Source organism: Idiotropiscis lumnitzeri, chromosome 11, assembly GCF_059441095.1.
Source record: "Idiotropiscis lumnitzeri isolate Australia: NSW breed Sydney's pygmy pipehorse chromosome 11, RoL_Ilum_1.0, whole genome shotgun sequence".
In the NCBI taxonomy this organism is placed as follows: Eukaryota; Metazoa; Chordata; class Actinopteri; order Syngnathiformes; family Syngnathidae; genus Idiotropiscis; species Idiotropiscis lumnitzeri.
Window position 1 is genome coordinate 13233270 of NC_142401.1, and position 27249 is coordinate 13260518.

General features: G+C 40.9%; 1 protein-coding gene across 2 annotated transcripts; it reads left to right on the forward strand.

The window, feature by feature from the left end:
* Positions 1-114: 114 nt before the first annotated feature.
* On the forward strand, positions 115-27249 carry cfap20dc (CFAP20 domain containing). Of its 2 annotated transcripts, none has more exons than XM_088309430.1 (17): positions 115-254; positions 366-455; positions 727-820; positions 1540-1612; positions 2228-2342; positions 2435-2588; positions 3698-3844; positions 6831-7003; positions 7090-7165; positions 9466-9585; positions 9668-9793; positions 11231-11556; positions 17239-17601; positions 18638-18910; positions 20996-21057; positions 25154-25248; positions 26566-27249. In XM_088309430.1, exons 1-17 carry the CDS (start codon positions 138-140, stop codon positions 26682-26684), a joined length of 2523 nt encoding a protein of 840 aa, XP_088165556.1. In that variant the 5' UTR covers positions 115-137; the 3' UTR covers positions 26685-27249. The 2 variants fall into 2 exon arrangements, with proteins under 2 accessions (XP_088165556.1, XP_088165557.1); XM_088309431.1 differs by having other exon boundaries at positions 18638-18874.

Below are 27249 nucleotides of genomic sequence, written 5' to 3' on the forward strand. Positions count from 1 at the left end.
CTGATTGGCGGTAAGGAGAGGTTGTTCATTGGTTATTGGTCATTGGTGCGTTTCTCTCTTTTTTTTTTAATTATTCGGCTTGCTGCGCCAGTTGTTTGTGGTAACCATGGCAACGCATACCGCGCATCTATCTACTGATGTTTATTTGCTTGTTCTTTACTAATGTGAAGTTGATAGATGTAAAGAGAATTGACCAGCTATCTTTCTGTCCACTCAGTTGCCAGGAGGGAGACATGTTTAAGCACAATTATCAGGTAAACGTCGTCTGTTTGAGAGATGTCTTATCGGAGTTCTGCCTACCTAAAAAAAACAAAAACAAAAAAAAACAATAGCTAAATAGTGGACACAATTTGTCTGTTTTTCAGGGTGGAGCCGGAGTGGAGGTGTTCAGTGGACAAGGGAAAGATCCCGTGGCCAAATGGAAACTTTGTGGAGGCCAGTCTGCCATCCGGAAAGTGAGAGAGCATATTTTCTTATCGGGTGCAATTGGTTTAGCCAAGTGTGATTCTAATGTAACTGGCAAACATACACTAAAGTTGTCCTTGAATTCAGTATTGGAGATGCATTACCGGAACGTAACACATTGTTATTAAATGATTGACTGCGGGGGACTAAAAACATGAACATGCTAAAAGGATAGAGCGCTGTATGTCAATTTAAGATGTCATTGACTATAAAAAAAAATACTTTCCGTGATCCGTGAACTCACCTTACATCTCTTTGCAGGAGTACAACAAAGAAGTCAAAGGATTTGTTTACTGTCTGGAGGGTAGCAGCAAGACTGTGAAGATGCAAATGCCAGAGAACGGGAAAATGTCATGTAAGTAGACAATAACAACATGCGTCTGGAAAGTAGAGAATACTGTTTGGAGTTACATATACATTTTCTGCTGGAAAAAAACCCAGAAAAATGTGGTTTGCGAACAATCACCAAGCGAGACCATGCAAGTATAATCCAAAATCACCTCACTGAATTGTTGCCCTTTTTATTTGTGTTTATTTTTATTAGAGTTTATATTTTTTGTGATGCCAGTATAGAAGGAAACCAAAGAGGATGTGTAGAGGAGGTGTAATGATTTAATCAGAATTAGTGTGACAAAGGGCAAGATCTGGCTGCTCAGTACACTCATGGAACTACAATCGATTAAATATAATCTACATACACACAAATTGTGCACTGGCACATGATATTCGCAACAATACCTATAAAACACCAGATTACTCTGCTGACCTGGGTTAAGTATTTTATTTCATGAAGAATAGTCAGGGCAGAATAGTAAACTAGTGATTTGCGCATCTGCCTCACAATTCTGAAGTTCACAATTCGAGTCTCTGCTCTGGTCCTTTGTGCCATTTGCATTTTCTCTCTGTGCTTGTGTGCGTATCACATTCCTCAAACTTGTATGCTGAGAAAATTCGGAAGTCTCCAATTCCCCCAGAATGGATTGCGTTTGACTTTGGAGGTTCCACGTAATACATTTGTCATCATCTTCAATTTCATACTGCTAACATAATCTGTTCTTTATTTCATTTCTTTAGTGGGACTTCTCCAAAGATTCTTGGCCATCCAAGTGAATATTCCTCAAGGCAAAGACTTTTCTATGGAGCTTGTGTAAGTTTGCCATTTTTTCTGTGTTAAATATTTACGCAACATTCTTGACAAATATTACTTTCTTACACCAGGATTTAACTTGAACAAATTTTCAGTAATTTTCAATAATCTTGTGTAAAATTGTCAAAAATAGAAAAATACCCCTGCCCAAAAATATGTGATCAATAATCTCATAGCCAAAACTGTTCATTGCACTGAAGTTCAGTTTATATCAAAGAGAGTATTTCTTTTTCTAGCATAGAACTCCGAGTCAAGTTTTGCTTCCACAAGCTGTTTGCTGTAGGAAAACATGAGGCGTTCTAACCAATAATAGCATATTGGGTTTGTTGTTTGTTTTGTTCTAGCAAAGCAACATCGGAATACATGAAGTACTGCATGAATACAGCTTGCTTATTTTGATATTTCGCAAGCATTCTATTTTTAGTCTCAGGTGAAATCTTGTTCTTTCTCCTTTATGTCTATCTGTGCGCGTTTGCGTGCATGCCTGCACATATGCATGTTTGTATATGTTCGGCACTGATTTCACAGCACTAACAACTGCCTCTTCGGTCACGGCATCGTATATTGCAACGCTGTCTGGTAATTCACAAATTCCCTCTTGTGCCTGTGCCACAGAATAACTGATGTCGGCCACCTGAAACGCCGCCTTTACTTATCGACCGTGCATAAAGAGTTGTCCGCCACTCTCTGGCATGCAAAACTACCTCTGGCAGGAGTGAAACGCAATATTGTGAGTACCTGACTCATCCCAGACATGCTGTCATTATTCTTAGGTGAGCTGTGTGTCCCTTACCATATGAAATCCTCTGGCTCTTGTCTCAGTGGACCACGTTGTTTGTTGACCTTGTGTCCTTCACCGGAGAGTTGTTCAAGGCTGCCGGATTTTTGTCCCTGGATGGCATCACCCTGTTTGCCAGCTGTAAAGTGCGGAGAATCTTCACCGTGAAAACGGAGCCAAGTGTGCTGACAAATGATGGTAAATAATAATAATTTCACATTCACGATCAATGTCATTATTGATTAAGCTACACGCTGTTCATCCTAACTTCCTATCGGTGGTCGCCACTCTGTAAAATCCAAAGTCGAACACACATTCTTCGCTGGGGTTGGGTGACGTATTAAGTTATTATAATTGATATTGATAAAGTGATATGATTTGTTCTCGTCGCAAAAAGTCACCATCATTAAATATACCGGTCATTTTTTAATCAATATGAAACACTTACATGCATAAAACAATATAATAAAACTACATTAAAGATCTTTATAGGCAAATATAAATGTCTTCTAAACTTGACACACCACACAGAGGAGTCTTGTTCACAATTCCACCAAATTGGGAAAAAAAACGCTAAATATATAAAACGGAGCTTGAAAAACAAAACGTCAAGCCATTGTGTCCGCTCTCAAATGCTTTGGGAGTGTCCACTGAAAGTGAGGAGAAAACACCCTGCTCAATTGCTAATTGTCAATTCTAGACCACAACTGACGTTAGCGGTGATTACAAATCACTATGAAAACGATGGTTGGTTGCATTATGAAAAATCACATTAAGGGGATCACCTTCAAAATTGAGAAGTCACTGTGGACTGTAATTATAAAACAAGCACAAATGCCAATTTACATTTGGTGGTGATATAAATTGACTGCTTTCAAAATGTCACTTAGGCAGTCCAAGTTGTCATATAGTGGAGGACCCCCTTTAGCTCATACCGCTATGTTCCCACAATTTGGTACTTCATGGCTTGAGTCTTTTTACGTGTTTTCAGCCTTTATTTTCAATTATGTCAAATGTATTTAGAAACAAATGTATGGTTTCACTTCACAGGGACTTTAAAATTAAATTGGTCAGCTTTTGAGGACGCCTGACACTTGAGAGAGAACAGGAAGGTGTTTGCAGAGCAATATTGTCATCTACTGTACACTGTACTGACACAGTATATTTAACACGGACCGCTTCATGCACAATGATGGTGTGAACTCAAGTTTTGTTGGACTTTTAGATCTATTATTTCAGAAGAGAGTTTTGTGCTAGATTGTGTCATGCCCATGGATTCATTTTGGCATCGTCCTGTTTGAATCTAGATATGTTTCTGAGTGGGGCCAGTGTTATGGATCAAATCCCTCGCAACTGCCAGTTTCCACCCAACGTTTGCCATGAGTGTCAGCTTCTGAACATGGCAGTCTTGCAGAAGGCCAATTTGAGGACAGCTCATGCGAACGCCGACTGTGGTAAGCTCTAATGGTCTGATTCGGAATGAATCGGTAAAGAAAATATAAGGCGGACGTCTTCTGCAAATTGGCAGATTGGAAGATGAGATGCCAAAACACATGATTAGCAGTTTTACATCCTCCTCAAGTCGACTGATCCGTTCAAACCTAATGAAATCAATACAAAGTTAAACGATGCATAAATGTGCGGGAATAACTTAGCTGTGAGACTTGTAAAACTAAAATGCCAGATTGTCAGGGTTGTTGGCATGGGAACTTGCCCTACCAACTAGTCACACCACTTCTAATGACGTACGTATCAGAGGGGAAAGAAAGAAGTGGCACTTCATCCTCAAACAAGCCTCAATTAGGATGGAGGGACGTCAAACAGGGCCAGACTGGTTGTTACGGAAGCCATCTGAAGATACTGCAGCTCAAGATTACTTTAGTTAATAATCCGGCGTTCTTTCCTCAAAGTGTTTAGCAGTGCTGCTGATGTGCTTATTCTCTAATTGTGGGTGGATGTCTTTATTCTATCAGCCGAGAACAGAGTGGAACGGACGTGTATAAGGGGAGGTTATTTTATTTATTTATTTATTTTACATAAAAATAAATGTCTGGGGCGGCTGGTTAGCACGATGGCCTCACAGTGCAGAGGTCGTAGGTTCAATTTTGGCTCCGGCCTTACTGTGTGGAGTTTGCATGTTCGCCTTGTGCATGTGTGGGTTTCCTACGGGTGCTCCGGTTTCCTCCCACATTCCAAAAACATGTATGGCAGATTGATTGGACACTCTGAATTGGCCCATGATATTAGTGTGAGCGCAGAAGGTTGTTTGTCTTTGTGTGCCCTGCGATTGGCTGGTAACCAGTTCAGGGTGTCCCCCGCCTACTGCCCGAAGACAGCTGGGATAGGCTCCAGCAACCCCCGCGACCCTAGTGAGGAGAAGCGGTACAGATAATGGATGGGTGCATTCATGTTTATAATTCTATAAATAACACGGTTTTGCACAAGTAAAAAAATTTTCTCTTCAAGCTTCACCATACACTTCAGCTTTCTAGATGACATGTGTGCTCTGCATAAAATGAATGTGTTCATTGAAGGTGTGGCATCTATTTGAACTCATTGGGCTATGGTGTCTATTACATAGACATGAGGTGTCCTGGTCCGCCAGTATTGAAGACCACAATATTAGGGTAGGTCAGTGGTCCCCGAATGGGGGCTTTGCCTGCCTAATAAAATGCAACAACAACAAATGCAAATGCACTGTGTATTTTTATGCACCACGATATGATCACTATGGTAACGCAACAGACACCACAGACCAAAGATAACATGCATGAGCGGGAAACACAAAAATGGGTTAGTTTGGCGATCTTAGGATCAATGTGAAGCCACATTTTTACCAAACGATATTAGCAGCGTCCACCTGGAATGTGCCAATATAAGGCACTACAGAACTGTATGAACATACATAACGCAACATAACGCTTTATCAAGAGCCGCTCTCTGCATACTATGCAGAGAGCTTCGTACGTTTTGAACTCCTTTTGCTAGCTTGCGGGTTTAATATTAGCGTAATGCGAAGACAATTAGCAGCTTGACATGCATTAACTCATTTACTGCCAATGACGGCTAAAGATGTCAAAGATCCCTTTTTTTTTTTTACTCGACTGGTAGTGAATGAGTTAAGAGTCCATCGTAGATGGATGTAACAAAATGAAAGTTTTCAGTCTCAAATAATAAATAAACCGGATGAACTGCGTGTTTTTTTTTTCTTTCATCTGTGTGGTTGACGACCACTGGGCTTGGTCATTTGGAGTCACCTTACTAATGGTTGAACTCCAATTATTCGAGAATCAATCCATCATTTGAAAGACTTTTTTTTCAAATAATTTTTATAATAATAAAAAAAATACACTGCTAATGCTTTGTTTAGGGCACCCAAAGATGCTTTTATGTTTTCACAAAATGTTTTTTGTTTTTGCTTGAAGTGCGTAATTACAGTACTTGTATGTAGGATGCATATAGAGAAGTGTTTCCAGATCGAGTGCACTTTGTTTTCCTCCAGTTAAATGGGCGCATCATTTGTACTTCCATTTGCACTGAGTCACTTGTACTTTATTTCCTCCTCATATACAAAGACATGCACCAGTAATCCAGTCCTGCGGCCTCTGTGGCCTCTTTTATCGGCATATATTTATTTGTTCTGACAGCCGTTTCAGTCGCGTCGGTGCCCGCAAAAGACAGCAGCGACCACCTACAAGAACGAGCTTATCGTGATTAGCATCATTCGCATACCGTTCCCTCGTCACAATTAAAAAGGATTGCTATTAAATAAGACATCCAGTTAAACGGCGACAGCTTAGCCTGCTTGCCTCAGTGCCTTGTCAAGAACTGTTACGTATGAAGGCGCATTAAACAACACAAACATCTCAGCGCTACGCAAAATACATTTGATTCAAGGTCATAGATTGTTTTTATTTACACCTCCAGGATTTAGGCGTCAGTCACTGTAAGTTCATTCTGCCCACGTTCTTTCATGGCTTCTTGCAGTCTGCGTGTCTTGTTTGTATCGCTGCGCCTTTTTTTTTTTCAAAATCGCTACATAAACATCACACAAGTTTGTACCTGTTCTTCGAAAACTGGAACATACTGCCAAAGTAAATGAATCCCTGTGTAGATGCCGATGCTCCCGCGTTATCAATATGATGTCCACTTGAACTCTTCTTTATTCCGAGAATCAAATAGGCCAAGTCTGAATCCCACACGATACAAGGCTGGAAAATTGCCGCCGGCAGCTTTTTCCTTCCCATTTTTAGAACTTGTCCATTCCTTTCACAGCTTTACCGGATTGATCGTACAACTCCAAGTGTTATCATCATTAATCATCATCGTGTTTGGCATTAGATAAAGTGCTTATTATTTGCAGCCCCACTTTAAGCTTGAGCACACTTGCTATCGTTGAAGATCAATAATCGTCAATAAGTAATGTGGCTGTCTGTGAAGGACCTGACCAGCATCCTGCCGCCAGATCAGCCACTTCTCACAGAAGCAAGCCTCAGGCTGCTCCACACACGGCCTCAGGCTCGAGAGCCGTAGCGACGGCAACTCATGCTGGAAGAAAAGGCGGCCCGGCCGCAAATGGGATGGAAAAAGGGGAACCCTGTCAGGAAAAAATGGTAAAAACACAAACTTTATCATGACGCGCTCCGCGTTTAGGAATCGTGTCATGTATGAGTAATTTTTTTTTGTCTTTGTCATACAGGCGTACTTAAATCCGACACACCCGCAATGCAATGCGCACACTGGAGATGCAGAATCGTCACACCTTCATCAAGGGGGTAATGATTAGTTTTGAGATCTGGTTTGGCAGTAATATGGTGTGTACATCACACTGTATTATGTCACCTTGATGTGCAAAACTGGATTGTACATCCATCACTTTACCTAAACATAAATTGCCATGAGAAATTTGATTTCATGATGCAGTTTTGACAGTTTTCTCTGTCAGGCGTGCATTTTTATTTTTTTTTTTACATTATAAAAAGTGTCTTGAAATGGCATGCTTTAGTAAAAATACCACAAGGATTAATAGTTGCCGACATATTTGTATGTTTTATTTCCTGCCTTGGTGAAATCAACTCAATCAATGGGCAGGTCTGTCTCATGCGGTGAGGCAGGACTCGACATACTGCTGGGCCAATGGCAAGCCGGCCTTTCGTTGGAATAACAACTAGTGGGCTGAAACTCGCTGCCGTGCTCCTGTGGACTATTGGCCGTCTTCTCCTTCCTCCTCGCTCGGCGGCGACTGTTCATTAATTTCACACTTGATGGGTTGAGAGGCACTCCAGAGACCCAACTATTTGTATACAAACATAAAAAAGTCAATTTTCCATAATACTGTATGTCCCCTTTCAAAATAAGTGTTTGTTATTCTGGTTGTAACTTGGAGTAGAACTGCATTGCAGCGTACAAAGACGTGATTCTAATATTCGTCCCACAGATGCTGTTTTCAAAGAACAGTTCTTAATATTATATTTCAATGCCATCTTACTCCAACGTAGGAGTGAATCTTATTGTTTGCATATTTCCACTCTGCAAGTATTTTCTCCATATACACCAGCAAAAAAAAAAAAAAAACACAAAAAAAAACATTAGCTTAGTTGAGGATTCCAAATTGTCCGTACTTGTGAAGTGAGTGTGGATGGTTCTTTATCTTCATGTGCTGTGCGATTCGGGTCCAGAGTGAACAAATTTTAGCAGGATGGACTACAGTTGACTCGTAATCCCAATGAAGGCACATGGCTCTAGAAAATACTCTATATAAGGATTAGGACTAAATGATTTATTTTTTTTATTTTTCGGTTTTGGGACCAAAATCGCGATGTCAGACAATGCTGTTCTGAGATCATCAAAGGTCACACTAACTAAATTATTTATTGAGAAAAAAAATAGCGTCACAACTGTCGCCCGTAGTCCCGGAAGCAATTTATTTCGTCACTGTTTGAATGTTAGGCGCCAAGCTATCTTGTGACGCAGCACTACAGACTTGCGTTTTAAACGAGGTGAACGAGGATTTACTGAGCGTGCTAAGCGCTAAAGTCAGGAAAGACCCAAAATAAGAAACAACAAAAAGTCTGGCTAGAACCGCGTTAGGGCAGAGAGCCAGCAGCTATGAACTGAAATGAAATGAAATGTTGTATTTCAATCAATACGTATCCAGACAGAAAATAAGACGACGGCTACAATAGCAATCTAGCAGACGCCCTCAGACCGGAACACGTAAACGGCTGATGTCATCATTACGAAGAGGTTCAATGTCAAACATATATTGAATGATCATCTCATCAATAATATTTGCACCACAGAGTGCTGAAGGTCTCAAAATTATGTTTTAATCAAATTAGCTTCACTTAGGGACAATGATTTTATTGACATATTATCTGATATTTCTAAACATGTAGGTACATTATAGCACGCAATTTCAAACATTTTGGGGTATAAAAAAAAAAGTATTTACCTATGTGCAAAATTATACTTGACGGCAAGTAGTTTTTATAAACTTGAGAAAACCTCACAAAACCTCTTTAGTGTCCTTGCATTATTACAGCAATGGCTTTTATTGTTTTTAAACGCCATTTTCTGTCACGTTTGTAAATGTCACTTACTGTACATTGCGAAGACAATGGGCAAATTCAATCATAATCACAATATCTGTCAGAAAAATCGCAATGCTTTTTTTTTTTCCCCAAAAAACATTCAGCCCTAATATGGATGGATCATGGCTCGATGGACATCACATAATATCCCTTCAATTACCGAAGAATATTATTTTGAATTAACCCACTATTCTGCTTTCTTGTAATGATGCTTTATAGGGTCGTTTTTTAAAAAGAAACCATACCAAGGTTATCAAATAAGTAATTATCAAGTCATATTGACTGTCATTACATTGTGCAAGTGTGTCTTCTGCATTAGCCCCATTGATTGTCATCTTAGAAGAAAGCTCAAAACAAGTAGAGTCCGTAAAACACCAATAAAGCGTTGGCTGCGAATTAATACAAGACCCCGTGTTGTTGCTGTGCTGTGATTTCTTCGTGAATGGTTTATTTCACGGTCTACTGGCATTTATTGTACATAGGAGCACCCTCCAGCTTGCAGCAACATCCTCCAAGAGGCAAAGTGCTCAACAAGCAAGCATCTGAGAGGAAAAAGTTACGAGTCCAAAGTGCAGCGCCAGAGAGTTTCCAAGCACTGCTGGGTACACAGAAAAGGCTACAATGCATGTATAAAAGGACAAAACCACTTGTGCTTTAAAATTGTGCTTTATTCTGCCACTGAAGAGCTTGCTCATGTTGGCCAGAGCAGGAGAAATGAGACCAGAGAGAAATACAGCCCTCCATCAAGTGGACTCGAGAGCAGACAAGAACCTTTGACCCCAAAAGAAACGACAGAGGTCCTAAAAGCAGGTGAGGCCTACATCTGCCGGGAATGTTGAAGCAGCATGATGGCACTTTCGGGCAGAATAATGACTACTTTCCCTCTAATTATTCAAAAGACATGTTGAGCTGTCAGCAGCGTAGCATTGAATCCAGGCTGCTGTTATTCTTTTCAAATTTCACTTTGCTTCAAAATGTTGCCGGAATTTTAATGAGCCTCATTCTAGGTTGCATACATCACTGCTTTTGTTCCACCTTTTTAAATTTTGCATCACCCACGTCGAGGCCCTTTGCTGCGGATTTTTCAGGCGAGCTATTCCTAGTCTTCCGTCATGCACGCAACAGAAACAAGTGCATCGGGAAGGTCGTTGCGCGAACGGGGCGAGGCACGCGTTCTCACTAATGTGATTCTCCAAAGTAAAAATGCTTATCGGATAGCTTCTGATTCAAACACCGTCACACAACAGAATGTGATGCGCATTAGGAAAAGGCAATTGTACTTTTTCTTGGTTCAACTATGAACTCATTCACTGCCATTGACGGATATAGAAGCCAAAATTTATGAACGATGGCAGTGAATGAGTTAATAACAACTAGTGTAGCACAGACTGAGTAAGTTCTGGAACATTTTTTTTTGTTTATTTAGGTCCTTTGAGGACTCTAAAATGTCCATAGATTAGTATTTGAATGAATATTTTTTTTTTTTGCGAATAGGAACCCCGTCTCTCAACCCACCTGACCCGGGAGCAAGCGCTATAGAAAATGCATAAATGGAGTTCATAAACGTTTAATGCCAGAAAATGATTATTCTCTTCACATTATTCATTTCACTCTGGAGTTTTTAATATGATGTAAAGCATTAACTATTATTGTAGCCCTCAATTAATTTATTTCTTGGGCCATTCAGCTGGGCAGCAGCATCTTTCATTATTCCTATACGCTAGGTCTAAGGAAAGCACAATTCCGAGTCTATAGATGTTCCTCCGGAGCTGCAAGTTCCTTTGGCCAGCCGTGCTCACAGTAGTTAGTTCATTAATGGTAATGTGGCACGTTAAATAAAAGTCAGAGTGACATCTCCCGGGTCCAGGGATTGCCACACAGTGGGCAATTAGAGGAAGCGATTATACTGACGAGAGGTTGAAACGTGCTTGCTCATTCATATCGAGAGGTGCCCCCATGTTTGAGCTCAGGCCCGCTGTGGAGTTTGAGCGCTCAGCGTCTCTCATGTGCACACATGAATGCTTGCAGCTTTTTCTTAAGGTTGGACTTAATTAAATAATACACTCCCATTTTTCACCGTCGATCTAGCGGAGTGAAGACTATGTGTTCTAATAGATTGAATTCTCTATTCTAGACCCTGGGAGTCTTATAAAATTAATATGCCCTCTTTGAATTTTTTTTTTTTTTCGTGTGTTAGATTTGAGTATTCCCATCTTTTCTCCCTTGTCTAATAATCTTTTATCCTAGATGAATGCAGTTTAAATTCACCAGGCACAAGTTCCATATCGCCCCCTCGAACACCGGCAGAGCCTCTCCCAGGCTCGACCCGGCCCGCTTCCTCTCCTGACCCGCAGGTCCGGAGCTGCTGGGAGAGTAATGACGAGGAGCCCGAGCTGCGGCTCGCTCTGCGGGAGGAGGTGTTCACTTTCGCATCCCCGCCCCACTCACCCAAAAGAGGCCAAGGCCAGGGTGAGCGCAAGATGGAGATGAGAGGCGATCAGGTTCAAAGCCCAAATGGGACACGCAGCGAGGCCCAGCCCCAAGATGATTTCATTGGCAGTGAAAGTGATGAGGTACGCTCATTCTGGGGGGTTGGGGGGGGTGGACAAAGGCACCCGCTTCAGTTAGATACATTGCTCACTATTGCTTTGACACAAATGACCAGCTGCCTTGAGCGGCACGGTTCGGAGCGTGGCGTTTTTATTTTTGTCGTGTAACCATGTGTAAAGGAACGTCCAAAGTCAAACACTTTCCCTTCCATGTTGCTGGTTGATTTCCTGATTCCAATTTTAAAGATACCATAGTTCTTGGACCATATTATTAGGCACAATATCAATTGATGGGTCTATTTCCATTCACGCATATTTGAGGTACGATTTTGATAACATTTACGCCTTATACAGGAAGTCCTCAGATTACGGCATACTCGACCTGTAACGTTTCGACTTTACGACGGCCGTGCCTCGTCAACATTTTAGTTTCAAACTGCAGGAAAATGCGATCCAGATCAGATTTTTTTTTTTTTTGCCCGTATGCGACCGAGCTTTATCATTTTTTTTTTTATAACAGTCTGAACGGCGCCAGCGTTGAAACGGAACTTGTTTGTAAATTGAGGACTTCTTGAAGTCAGAAAAATATTTAATTTAATATAAAGGAACTGGTGTACGATGGTGAACTAATGGTTAGCATGTGTGCTTCACATTTGAGGGGTTCAGGGTTCAAATCTTAACACTCTCATGTGGCGTTTGCAATTTCTTCTTGTGCTTGTTTGTGTGAGTATTCTGCACGTTTTCCAGATGCTTCCCACATTGCAGAAACATTACAAGTCAGGATTCCCTGAACACTCCAAATTGTTTATTGAAAGTTTGTTTGTCAATATTTTTTGCTGCGAGTGAATGTAGACTGCAAATGTCTGTAGAAAATTGGAATTTGAGTAGAGGGGAGAAAAAAAACGCAATTACTGTGGATTATTATTCTAAATCGTACAGCTCTAATTTCCATTGATTTCAAAAGGAGAGTGGTGATAAGTGTTCCGAGTTACAAGCATCCTCAGAATGGATTAAACTCATATCTCAAGGCTCTACTGTCTTTATGCGATAGTTCTAAAATTATCATTACAAGTATACTTGCGTAGTTGCAACAACTAAATTCTCGCACAACACCGCCCACGATGAAGATTAGAAGTTATGTTTGACTTGCGAGGCATAGTTTTCCAGAAAATTTGGGTTTGAACTCCAAATTCTTCCTCTTTGTAGTTCCCCCTAAAATTTCAATGTGAAATGACGTCTCCCACAGTGCGCACACAGTTTGGTGTCAATGTCAAATGCACATTACCTCTCAGAGCGCCGTTTCACACAGTACATTTCACTTAAAATGTCAATGGGGTTATTATAATCAGATAATGTATTAATGGTTCCAAAATTTATTGAGTAATTTTCTTTATGCTGAGCAGGGAAATTAAACCGCGTTGAGTTAAAAGCCTGCTGCCTTCAAAAGAAATGCTAATTGCTTTTACTTATTCAAAACTCTATATTAAGTCTTGTAATTCCAATTTAATGGGAAATGCTTTCCAACCGGCTTATAGTCATTACATTGTGGGGTTTAAAAGCAAATGAACAATGTTTAACTTCCCTCCATGTTGCCTGCGCACATAGCATCATGTTTATTTGCAACTTTCAAACGACACATTTCAGCGTTATGGCAAAAGCCATTGCGTGTTGGGATGAAGAAGAAAGGCTTGTTTGGAACGGTTTGTTTGGCAGTTAGCAGCATTAGCCCAACTACTTGATGCAAGTAGGTCTCATTTGTAAATATTGCAAGACATTTGGGTTCTCATTCTTCATTTTGAAAAGAAATCTTGAAGGAAAATAGTATTTATGAAGGTGTACATTTAGTTTGGTGCCACTAAACCAAATTGGGTGGTCCAGCCTTGGCTGCACTCACTTGGAGCCACTCTCTTGTGTTTTTGTGTTTTCTAATCAAGTCAAATAGTGCATGTCTGTGAATCCTTAACTGTGCCAAGCTCAAGGATATCTTTTGATAGAGACAATACTATAAAGCATCAAAACTTTGTTTATTGGCATCTCATATTCACTTTCTAAAACGAAAACTATATTCATGCAGTGGCCACAATATTAGATACACCTGAACTATTTCATAAAATTCAGATGAAGGAAAATGTGTGCACCTTTTTAAAGTAATACAAAGTGCAGAGAAACTTGTTGGTAATTGTGATATAAACTCTTTTCAGTTCATTAATACACAGTTCTAGATTATATCAGGAATGACACTTTTGAATAATTAGCGCGTTCCTACTGTTGGACAACAACTGCCACACTTTAGATAGCACAAAGGGGCAAAAGGTCATTTTACTATAAATGTAATTAAGATCTATACATTCATAGTCCGTGAATGAGCAAACAGTATTATTATTATTATTATTTGGCAAGCAATAGCTTCCTACCAATCCCTTTCTAGTGGAATATGAAAAAAATCACTAAGTTGAACTTTTTTAATACGTTTGCATTTAATGTATGAAAGGAATTATCGACCATTTTTCACCAACTAGCTGAGTTTATATATATTTTTTTTTAACATGAAACTGAAATTAGTCATCATTTTGTCTTTTATCCATTCATATTGGAGAAATTAGGAAATAAGTGACGACTTGAAATACGCCTACTTTTCATGAGGAATATGGCCACTCCCCCCTCCGCTGCCTCCACCTCTCAGTGGGAGTCACAAAAGGGACAGATGACAAACAAAATATCCATGCTTGCCTGCAGGCTGCCTGATGCCAGCCGCTGTCTGCCTCCTGAGACATGACACAACTTTGCTAAGCTAAATGTATGAAATATACCAGTCGGGATTCGGGTGCGCATTCATGCTCTTGTTCAGTTTGTGTAAGTGGAGCAGCGATCGGCACGGTATTTCATTTTGTGGAGGTGATCACATGAGCTCACGTTTGATGTCAATGAATTCAAACTATTGTGCAGTACACTTTTCGTTGTAGTTATAAGTTGAAGTGGACAAGAATAGTAATGTGCATTTGCATTTTGGTGGCGATCGGTCGCCGTTTTAGACAACAGAACTGACAATTCAAGCAATATTACTTCGCTTGCCTCCCTGCTGTGACCTAAACAGTGAAGCCAGAAAAAATATTGAGCCAAGCTTATTGCCAATTTGTTGTAAATCTCAGACCACCCCCCACCCCAAAAAAAAACAAAAAACGAAAAAAAAAATGCAGAATCTTTTGGAGGGGTGGCGGGAGGGCATTTTAGTACTGATGTCATTTTTACATACAAACTTAATACATAAGTGTCAATATTAATGTCAATCAACTGTCCCTTTTAGAGCTTTTTCTGCATTAAATTATTTCAGTAAATTATGTAAAACATTTGAATTAAATCACGATTCAAGATCGGTTTTCATTTATTTATTTATATTTACGTTATATCACAAATGGTGATGAAACATGTTGGGAACACTTAATCACCGCAATGCTAAGAGCCTTTCTTGTTATTGACACGCCAACATGGTCGAGAAAGCACACCCGATTTATCTGACACATTGGCTGGATTCAGATTTTCACTCATTTCTGACAGCTTGCTCATTTCTTCACTCATCTTTCAAGGTGTTGCATCAGGTTCTTGCAATTCTTTTGAGGCATTTCTTAAACACAGAGAAATATTAAAAGCACTGATAGTTTTTGCTTGTGAGCTAGAGAGATTTACAGTGGTTCTGGATCAAATGGCATACGATTTGACTGAAATGCAAGTGCGGAAAAGAAGGGGAAAGAAACACGGTCGAACAATAGCGTATATTAATACGCCTTCAACATCACAACAGACTGCAAAGCAATATGGCCACAATAATGCTCATTAATATTTGTTTACTGGCTTGCACTTGAAGTGGAATGATGAAGGATCGAAAGAAGGAGAAAGCAAATAACATATGGCGCTGATAAGCTTAAGCCTCAAAGGGCTTATTATAACCTTTCACCTCAGAATAAAGCTCGCCGCAAATGGAGCCAGCCGAGAGAAGAAATGGAGACAAGACAGCCTTTTCGTGCTCAGCGAGCTTTGTGTTTGTTTCAGGAGAAGTAACGACTGCATTTAACGACTTCACGTCTCTGCATTCGTTGCTTGCCATTCTCTTTTTCACTCAAAACTGGCACAAACTAGTCAGGAGGACCTGCTGCTTATTACGGTGTATTCTTAACGTTTCGGTGGAATGCCCCGCCTGTCAACAGTACGGCACCATTATGCTTCATGTATTAGTCAATGTGAGGAATTCCATATCCACAAGCGCTGATCTCAGCACTTTTTCAGAATAATCACTTGTGCCTTTTTCACTTAACTATGTGCTATCTACTCACACACACACCTGCCACACGATTATGTCCACTTGCACAATCTAATGAGCTCCAATACAAGATCTTTATCAATAATTGTGCTTCCACAATATGATAATGCTCAATTTGGCTCGACGCATTCAAAGAAGTTGTTACTGCGATATTTATATTTATTATAGTCCTTTTTTTTTTTTTTTGCGGCGGTGCAAGAGAGCTGTTGCCATTATTTTGCCTACCTCATTCAGTTATATCGAAATCAAAACATAAGACGCAGCTCTTACGTATAATGCAGTGCAAACTAATCAGGCCTAAAAAAAAAAAAAAAAAAAGTTTATTTAATACGACTTTGACAGTGTCAATTAAAACGGTGGAATCATTTTCCTTGTTAAGGCAGAATTTTTGAGACAGTCCTTGTGTTGGTTCTCATTACACTGTAAGTTTTTATAACGTGATCGTTAAGTCTATGCCGTTTTCTACAGTTTAACAGTTCTGCATTTGTACTTAGCTGTATGTCGATGGGTTGTAATTACAGTAAATTAAGACAGTTTATAATCAAATAAAATTGACGATGAGCAGGGCGGCATGGTGGACGACAGGTTAGCACAATGGCCTTACAGTGCAGAGGTCGTGGGTTCGATTCCGGCTCTGGCCTTCCTGTGTGGTGTTTGCATGTCCTGCGTGGGTTTCCAACAGGTACTCCGGTTGCCTTACCACATTCCAAAAAAAAAAAAATGGTGGGTTGCATTTCAACAATATATATGTCTTTGAAAAACCACAGTATTTAGAAAATAAAACATGAACAAGGTTTATACATTAAATTCGGCGGGCCGGATTAAAACGTCTAACGGGCCACATTTGGCCCTCGGGCCATAGTTTGCCCGCCCCTGGAATAGAAAATATGAGCATAGAAGTACGTGTGATGGTTAAAAGGAAACATTGTAGCACATCAGTGCAATGCTGCTCACTAAGTCAACATTGCAAATAAAAGTATCTACACTGTGAATCCAGTTGTGTTTAGTCTTAATGACAAGCGTCTCACCTCAGGCGCAAACTGTAGTCCACAACATCCTGTAATGGATTGCGTTTGACATCAGTGTTGTTATAAGTTGTATTATGGCAGATACATTTGTGTCTGAATAGCCGTTAACATTTCCCCCCTTGGCTCAGCCTACAGCTGTATAGTCGATTTACTTTTACACCGCTGTGTTAAATAAAAATCAACAGCAGTCGATGTGCATTTGCTACGCAGAGAAAGAAATGTTCTCACAATCTAAAAGCGTAAATGTATTATCTGCTTCACTTGAACAAAACCCTCCCGTGTTGTGTCTGAAGTCAGCTCCGGCTCACCAGTAACATTGAACACAGCAGAAATTTATGGAACTAATTCCTGTTTTGCTTCCAGGAAAGAAGCCCTACTACATTCCCGCATCTACCATCAAATGCAGACGCCACTTCTGACATTTCCCAATGTCTTGATCCAAATTTGGAACTTGAAGCCCAGCCTGAGGATCAAAACACTGGGCCAACATCAGTAGAAGATCTTTGTCCAGCTGCCAGTAAAATGCACCTGCAGACTTCACACAGCAAGCCAGCTGAAAACCATCGGATGGCTTCCGGACACTGTCAATCAGCCTTTGGTATCGGACAGGAGGAAAGGTGTGCGTCGGGTGAAACAGACGGAGGACACCAGGCTGTGGATTGGAGCAACAGCGTATCGCTGTCAAGGAGTCTTCTTCAAGAAGTCTCCATGGATGACCCGCTCAAGGTAAGGTCGGCCCGAAGGATCAAAGCTCATCCGAAGCGTTTAAATGTGACTGACAAAGACACACGTTGACACGAGGATGGCGATGCAGAGAAAACAATATGTTGCAGATTTACAAGTGTTTTTAGATTTTATTCCCGACAAACTTTGATTTGTAGCGCTGGAAATTGTGTTCCATTGCCGAGCATAAATCGAACTCACCGTGCAGATAAAAAATAAACGGCTTGATAGTAAAACCAACGCTATAAGTATTTCAATATTTTACATTCCATTCCAAACAGGATGTTCACAGGGTTAGCTGATATGATGCTATAAACCACCAAACAACAATGTATCCCCGTCTTTTTTTTTTTTTTCCCCGTCGCCAGTTTAGCCTGATCCTGTGAATTTATATTGCCACATTATTTGGGCTTACGCTGAGGAGAGTGGTTATGGAAAGACAAAGCAGTCGAAGGCTTGTGAAGCAATGAGGGTAGTGTAATGTGTTGATTTTATTTTGAGGATTGTAAAGTCATGAAGAAAAGGGATCCGACGATATGGTGTGATCACGAGCTTGAGGCAGGAGTCCAAGATATCAGCATCGTCAGCTCGAGTGATGGCGAGGCCTGAAGGGAGATGTGTTTTCTTCCTGAGTTTACACAACAGTGTTGCGACACATCCTCGCATCCCTCGTCGCGACTGCTGATTTGTGGCAGCTCCTGACAGGCAGCATGCAGTGACGCCTTTGACTGAAAGGTTGTCATAGAAATATGACGTGTTTGAATTTCTTTCTCCCCGGACCTGGGTTCATTATTTATGAGAATTAATTCACCGACTCGCCAAGCCGAGCTCATTTTGCGCTACTCCCCCCAAATGGATAGATGGCCTTATGAAAAGAAAACATTTGCCTTTGATATTTGAGTATTTGTATTCTGCTGTTGTGAGAGATCCATACAACATTGGAGGGCTTTGCCGAATTAGGTTGACACAATGCAAAGCCGTTTCATTTGGACTGAGTCAGTCTGCATAAGTGATTTGTTTTTGGGGAATTATTTCAAAGGAAGAAGACAACGCAATCCAGCCTGGTGATTCCGGTGATTGGCACTTAAACCCAGCCAGCAGTCTCCAATCACGCGGGGGGGATGATGTTGAGCTCCAGATGCTTGCGAGTCTAAAAAGGCAGCAGGAGGAAGACGAATACAAAGCCCCGGGCCTCAGTGCATCTCAGATCCACCAGTGTAACGTCAGCATGAGCCTGAGCAGCGAGGACACGTCTACCTGGACGCACATCTCCACGGTTTGTACAAGATTCTACTCAGCTACGTTAATCCCGGTAAGCATTGCGCACATGTGCGCTTACCATCGGTAATGACGACTACACTGACCCTCTAGCTGCCATCTGGAATAATTTCGCTGACCGTGGCTGACCCGCACGCTTGCTCATTTCCATTTCAAGCTCCTCATCCACGGCACGGCGAAGTACTAACACACCTCTTTTTCTGGTGTGTTCCCTGCATTACAAAAGATTATGGAGATGGAAAACGCATTAATTGGGCTCTTACTGCTTTAAAAGATACACTGGCACAATAGCCACCATTTTGCCGCGCGACTAGAAATGATTTAGGTCATTTGAAATGATCCCCTATGGTCTTTTTAGAATTCAAAGATGGTATAGACGCTGTTGAAGGTCATTTGGATCTATTGTCCATTAGCATAAGCACATTGCACTTAGGAAGGAAGCGTGCAGCCTCGTCTAGCCCCAAATGGCTCCGCTGTATGATCCCCAGTGAATGTGGTCATTATAGATGCTAATTTTATGAGCCCGTTACCGTTTCGCTACATACTGCAGGTATCTTGATCGTACTTGAGATCCAGGTGGAGCATATTGCACAGCATTAGTAACACCGGGATGGACCCTGTTTCGGGATGCCACCATTAAATGTATTTGAGGCCGACTCCCATGCGAACCAGATATGACTTGGACTGCCATGTTGTTGGATTCAGCCGCCCCGGGACACCAATTAGGGATCACCGTGCTCCAGACAACAGTGAAGCGTGCCGTTCCATAACTCAGTAAAGACAATATACACGTATGTGTCACGCCTTAAGTAAATATGGCTGCCAATAGGAATGTTTTCATTTGGAACGCTGGCAGGCGAGAGCAAATGCTCAAGGTCCAATTTCAGATGCAGACTTGGCTTCCATCCACAAGGCTGAGCTCATGGCACTTCATAAGACAAGAGCGGGAAACAATATGCTACTCCACCATGTGGAACTCACTGATAGAATGAATGGATTTATTTATTTTTTTCCCCAAGATGTGGAAGCAGATGGCAATTCAAAAATGACCGGACCAACATGGAGTTTTGGAGACGGCACATTTATTTATTTTTTTTCTCGTGGTACAACATGAATATAATAATATCAAATGTTTATCACTCTATGTCAGTCCAAGTACTGCTTGGACAAAATATTACACATGCAAAAATGATAACTAAGAATAATACATATCTTTATTAGATAATTGTCCTGCAGCTGTATTGTGATTATCACTGGCAAAATAATGCTCTTACCTTCCCGCACCAAGCTTTATTCCTCCAGAACTGGCCAATCGAGGTCTTTTTTGCGTTCTAATTCTTCTACTAACTCGTCTTGTCCACTGCAATGTTTTTGTTTTTTGTTTTTTTTAAGCATCTGCCCTTTTCCAAAATGGCCTTCTCAAGGTAGCTCTTCGAAACAAACCATCTGGCATGTCAGATTACCCGCATCCTATCTCCCTCAAATAATTGTCCACATGCATCCCCTTTTACAGGGCACTCGTCTTCATCGGCGCAATTCCACATAGTACTGTTTTCCACAGAGCACACGCAGTTAAATAAGCTACCAGAGCACGCTGATAACTTAAATAGACTCAAGCGTTGTGAGGACTCCGACCTCAGTATGACTGCTTTTACATCACAGTTGTGCAATATAAAAAGCCTTTACACAGCCACAAGAGTTAAATAGCCTCCCGGGGTAATGGTATGATCCTTTCCTTGGCCAAAATGAAGAAGGTAATGTGTTATTGTTTCTTGTAGGGGATGAGGATGTCTGATACTGGAATAGAATTTATTTATTTTGTTAGTTTTTTTTTTTTTTTTCTTACCATCCCACATCAAAATTTCGCACCCTTGTTGAGCTTCTCCATTTGTCTCATCTTCGATACAGGATGTAATCTCGCACACAAAGATTGCATTGCGTCCGTTTGAAAGCAGGACATGAATATAGTAGCGTGGGAATCTTTTTGTGGTTGATGGAGAAATTTTTTGGTTCTTGTCGCAACATTGCCACAACTGTACGTTTTTACTTATTTTGTTCATTAGCAGAATTTAAGCACAATTTTGGGTGAAATTTTAAATTGATTTTCTTTCCAATCCAGCCAGCAAATCAGGGTCACCACTATGAGAAGGAAATGAACCCGCTCCAATGCTCAAATCCCAGGTAAGCAAGAAATATATTTTCTTTCTTAAAAAACATATCTTAAAATTTGACACCATCTATCAGCCCACTTGTGCAACAACTGCACTTGAATAACAAAAAAAAGTCTAGCTTTTGTTTCTGAATTTATAAAATCCTCATCTACTTGCGGAACTATATTGCAGAGAAAATTACTATTCATGCAGATAAATCGATTTCCCCGCCTTGATGGGGTCTCTCTTTGTGTTTCATTGCATCCACATGAAACAATGAAATGAAACACATGATAACCGACTGCGGAATTAAGGCTAAATGTCAGCTGTCAGATGCAGACGGCGGCCTCATCTCCCTCACAGATGAGGGCAAATAAATGCCTTTTGTGTGTGTTTTCTTCTCCCTTAACTGATGTTTGTCTTTTTTTTTCACAAGTGCACATTATTTTCCTTCCATTTTCTTTTTCGAGCCTGTCAGACCAGATCGCTGGCAGCTATAATTCCATTTAAATAATGATCGAAATCACACTCTGCTAGTCAGAGTTCGAGAAAATCCAAAAGTTTGAGGATTGCTCTTACTATATAAGGCTAGAAATTGAAGGCCAGCTACTAGAAACATTCCACCTTGTTTAGATTTGCACAGTTTAAAGCTGGAGGACAGAAGGTTATCTAATGTACACTTGCGGCAAACCCAATTCCATGAAGAATAGAATTTATTTTGGATGGAACGGAAAAAACAGCGGGTTGAAAATATGGAGTGGGCATGTGATTCACGACAACAAAATGAATTAAAATGTTTTTATATGAATTTATGATAGAAAACACCTTGTTACCTTAAACTTGGGAGTTTTTCGAGTCGCGGACCGTCATTCGGACAATTTTTTTTTTTTTTTTTTTTTACTCTAAACTTCCATAACTTACAAAAATTCAAGATAGCAGCGATGAATGTTTGCTCATCAACTCAACTCACTTCACAAACAAGCAGTAGTTTGCAGAGGCGGGCAACCATCAATGCTTTAGTCTGGCTGTGACCTCATCCGTATTTCACGCCCGCCCAATTGGTCCGACTTAGCCAAACGGCGTTGAGGACGGACTTAACGCTACCGCGTCACACGCAGGTGCTGCACACCTGACACGTAGCCAAATATTAATAAATGTATTACTTACACAATTATGTGACATTTGTTTTTTGGAGAGCCGGAATGGATTGATGGCATTTCCATTCATTTCCATTAGGAAAGATGATTTCGGATATGAGTGATTTTAGTTACAAGCAAGTCACACAACGAATTAAACTCCTATCTCAAGGCACCAATGTAGTATACTGAAGCAATCACGGAATGGGAGAAGCTCTCTCTGTTTGTTCAGAGCTTCTGTTTCCGAGCCAGTGCCCCATGAAGAGTCTGATACCCAGAAAATGTAGCAGAGCCTTAGAGGCCAGCCGGTTTGTGAGATTATGATCTTCCTCAGGCCACAAATTGCAGTTGTTGGAATAGCATCACATGCTGGTTTCATTCCGTTTTTTCCCCCGAGTGCTTAAAAATGCGATTAATCAACAATCAAATCCACTAAACACTAACTAATCAATCAATATGTCCATCCTTAATTGTGAAGGCAGAATGGAATCGAATGGCGCTGACTGTAACCTTCATTAAAATTCAAGTGCGTTTGAGACGTCTTCCCGAAACAATAATTAACATCATTAGATTGAAGTACCTCTTGGGGAAGAGGAGACTAAAATATTGATTTTCGACAAAGTCCATCCAGCAATGCGCTCAAAGTTACCATTCATTCCACACGTTACGGGTTAACACTGGTAGCGGATTACGCATTAGCTCAAGAATGGATGGAGGAGCCCGCGTAATGCTTTTGTCCCTCGTCCTATCGGGCCGCATCTCATGGCACACGAGCGCGAAGCATGTTACAAAAGAACACAAAAGGATTGCATCATGGACAAATGCAACCTCCTTCACAGGAATACTTTTGATTTCTTGATGAAAAGCAGTGCAATGATGTATAGGCTTACAGCTGTAAATAGTTTTCTCAGTATGTTTCCTTGCTTATTTGTCCCTGGTTTGTTTCAATACCCACTGGGGCTGTGGGATTCTCCTCGCCGTATTGAATATTTGCTATTGACAAGTACCTCAAACACCTTCCAGTCTCAAGCTTGTTGTTTCTCTTTTACTTTGAAGCAGGCCTTGATTTACATATTGATGAAAGGCTTCCATGGCTGGTTTTCATTCCTCTTCTTTTTAGGTGTTGAATGCTGACACGGTGCTACTGTTGAGATCCGTCACGCGGGGTTTTTGGAGCGTCCTGCAAGGCATCCTCTCTGAGGAGAACAGTTTTTCAGACAGTTGAAGCGCTCCTGTTGCCGTGTTTAGTGGTGCCAGAGATTTTGTTTTTAAATACACTCCGAAAATGCCTCTTCTGATTTTTTTAAAGTAATTGCCAGGGTGATAAAGAGAGTGGCCTTGATGTTTTTTTTCACTTGGAGAGATTCGGGAAGTGCTTAATGTCAATAATGACTGCCAAGTCCCACAGGACAATTTGAAGTCCAATTTTCAGTTTTGCTCGCGGAATTGGCCAATGACACCGCTGAGTTAGACGTGGACATATTCGGAGCGTAATTACACACATGGAGAGATGTATTCTCATTAGACACGTCATTAGGTACACAAAACCAGTCTATTACAGGGTTTGCCAAACTTTCAGCTCGGGACAAAGTAACAATTGTTAACTCCCCTAGGATGATAAAACACATCTATTTATTTTTTTATTTATTTTTTTTATTTTTTTTAAAACATAACTGTTGCTTGTGTTTAAGACATAATAACATTCGCTCTATTACAATCGCTTTTTTTTTGTTTTTTTACTGCAAACTCTACCTTTAAAAAGAGAATATTAATATGTCACCAAAGCTCCTGCACATGTCACCAAATTATCATTGTGTGTGATACAGTTGCCTTGCAGACCTGTAGGCGGTGGTAATTATATTTACCATGAAGAAAAAAAATGTAAGAGCAGATTCATTTGCTAGATCTGTCGAAGATCATACTTGGCCCCGATGCAAGCAGACTGTAATAGGGAAATATGATTAGATATTCCTCACACACCAACCAAAAAGGGGCATTAAACATTAACTCAGTGCTATTTGATTGACAGAAATATGTTTGTTTTTGTAGCTGTAGTTCTCAGTGGTGTATAACATTGCATTGCGAGAGATGTTATTTTCTTTGTATATTCTCAAGGCATTGAATTGATTGCAACTGGAATGTTCTGGCTGGAAGAATGAAATTATCTGGCTGAATGAGAATAATTTCGGGCACTTTTCTTCGAGGCATTCATCATAAACACAAGTAAAGAAATAAACATAGTGTTTATGCCACGTCAGTCCGAGCATTATCATCTCCAGCTACAGCTTTTGTATTGGAATATTGAGGCCGGCAAGTTAAGATCTGGTGTCAATAAGTTGTACTCATTTTTCCAGTCCTATTCTAAGTTTATGGAAACAAGCCTTAGATCAAAATGAGTGGCACCACCCAACCTCGGTGTTGTTGCTGATGAGATGAATGTTTGATTTGCCTGCAGCCAGATGAATATTAAAACATACAGAGGTTATCGTTTCCTCATTAAAGATGCTATGATGTGCTTTTATGAGATGCTTTGTCCAGAGGCAAAAGATGTAAATGGGTGATTATGCAACTGATGTGAATTGTGTTTCAAAAGATTAATCTCTGCCGCGCTGCCAAGTCACATTTCCTCTGGAGACGCGTTGTGTTGAAACACTGCGCAGTGACTTATGTATAATTGAAACCTGGGAGAGTACGCTCGCGTGGAGAAAGAACTCGCAGTAGACGACGGGCAAGGTTGAGAGGAGCTATCTGGGTCAGAATATTGTCAGTTTAAAGTCGCAGTGCGAGTCGGGACGGAATAAATGATAGTTGGGCGACGGCGGCGAGGCTAAGCGGCTCGCGGCCCAAGGACGCTCGACCACCGGTTCGGCCTGGGACGCTGCGCCATGACGGGGCTTTCATTGTTAACAGAGGCAATTCGGATCTGCTGGACACTGCGGTGCGATGAAGAGTGTTGTCATGGCTGTATTCCTTTGTTTTTTTTTTTCCCAGGGACTGGATGGATGTGCTCAGCCCCAACATTCTGCCTCCGAGCAGCAAGAGAAGGTCAGAAAACACAAGTAACCATCGTGAGGATCTAATCAGAGGTACAATAAACCTTAAGGTTGCTCGTTCTGCACCCGTCACTCCTTTATGTCTGTCGAGGTCAGGGAGACGACACATCATACATACCCCATCACGTTAGCGCAAGCGCGCGCACTGAACTAATGGAAACACTCAAGACGCTAAACAGTGCAGCAAAGCATGATGGGAATGCACACACAACTGTAATTAGGAGTAAAAACCCCGCGAGAGTGCGGCTCTCTGTCCTGTGTAGGTCAAAACAGACGGGGCTCATTACAGGTCTTTACCCGCCCCCCCAGACACACCGACAAGGTTAATTGATGAAACCTTTCCAGTTTACAACATCGTTTTTTTAAACCTCTTACACAATGTGTCTCATAATTAGTTTTCATTATCGTCGCCCAACTTCTGATAAGATAAAATGTTCCACCCGGAGCCTTCCATAACCTTTTTAGCATTTAACTGCCTGTCAATTTAACAGCCAAATTGGTGTGCTTTAAAGTAGTGAGGATTACAGTGGGGGCTCTTTACGGCTTCGTAAGGTGCTCGTCGCTCGGCGCGTCTCAACTCTTTGATTGATGAGGGGCGAGAAAATGGCAGAAAACTTTTAAATCCACCTGAGTCTGAAGGTCACCCCACATGACTCTCGCTTTATTCCACCTGGGAGAGTCTACACGCCTTCTTATCACCTAAACGTGCCTGGAAAATATAGCGTACATTTATACACTCAACACCGAGGCTTTGAGTACAACTGCACTTATATGTTCCCCCGCTTTTTGGGGTTTTTTTGTTCGTGCCAGGCGATAAATCAAATTTTTTGATTTTTTTTTTTTAACCATCATGCACTCACATCAAGAAAAGAAGAGCCACACTGATGCACTTTTCATCAGTTTATTGAGCGCTGGTAGATTTGTGTCATTGTTAAAATGTTTGGCGACAGCTTTACAGATGCCACATCTATCGTAATACGTTGTGCTATCAGTCGTCGTACACCGCCTGCTCTTGTTTTCCCGGCAGGAATAAGACCAAGGTGTCTATTTGAGGTGCTGTTTTATTCATTTTATTGGGCAACACACACTTATGCTATTTGGCTACATGAGAGAGACTAAATAATACAGTAGAAGCATCTCAGTATGATGCCTTGCAACTTGTGCACCGCGACAAACTCAATAATAAATGCATTGTTAAATTTGGCCGTCTGTTTCGGATATCGTCGTTGCGCAAGCTAATGTTGCAGACAGTGGGCATCTTGACCATATTGTTAAGCGTGCTGTTTTTATTCATTACGATGTGAATTGCATCTAAAAAACTTGCCGAGTGATGTTCTTGCTTCACCGCAGGAGGGGGTGACTCTGAAAACGAAGAGGAGGTGGAAGACGAGTATTTAAATCTGCTCTACGATCCTTGCCTCAACTGCTATTTTGATCCAGAGACGGGGAAGTACTATGAACTAGCTTGACTCAAAGCTTGCGAGATTCTAAGTCAATAAATCAGAGGACATTGACAGCGGGTGAATGGCAGGAGAGTTTTGTTATTGATCAGCAGTGAATACCCACCCTGCTGGCATGGAGCTTTTCACATTGCCTCATTTTTGTTTTTGTGCTGCTAACTAACGACGTCACCACTGGTCTTGTTAGCATGTAAAGGGAGTAAAACGCAAGTTGTTTTTTTTTTGCGGCAGCTGCTCATTTTATTAGCACATCTGCTGGTAAAAATCCCTTTTCGGGAAACCTTGGCTGGTAGATAAATGGTAAGCTAATTGAAAGAACATCCTGCAACCTCTTTTTTTATTCAAATTCTAATTTGGATTTGATTGTACTCCTTTTTAGTCCTCATTTTTGTCAACGAGCTGTACGTGTGTTATGACTGAATTAATTTCCACTGGGGAAATGCAACTCACATGTCTTTGCAGGATATATAAAAAAACACGTCTGTAAAATAATTAACATGTAGAATAAGAAATTATATTTTAAAGATTAGAAGCTGATCCTCTGTACTAATTGCATTTACTGAACATGCTGATT

What these genes read in the sequence shown, in the direction of transcription:
- cfap20dc (XM_088309430.1), top strand. Translation starts at nt 138, where the DNA reads ATGTTTATTTGCTTGTTCTTTACTAATGTGAAGTTGATAGATGTAAAG. An exon ending in GACTTTTCTATGGAGCTTGT is followed by an intron (nt 1,613 to 2,227) that starts GTAAGTTTGCCA and finishes CCTGTGCCACAG; the next exon opens with AATAACTGATGTCGGCCACC. An exon ending in CAGGAGTGAAACGCAATATT is followed by an intron (nt 2,343 to 2,434) that starts GTGAGTACCTGA and finishes CTCTTGTCTCAG; the next exon opens with TGGACCACGTTGTTTGTTGA.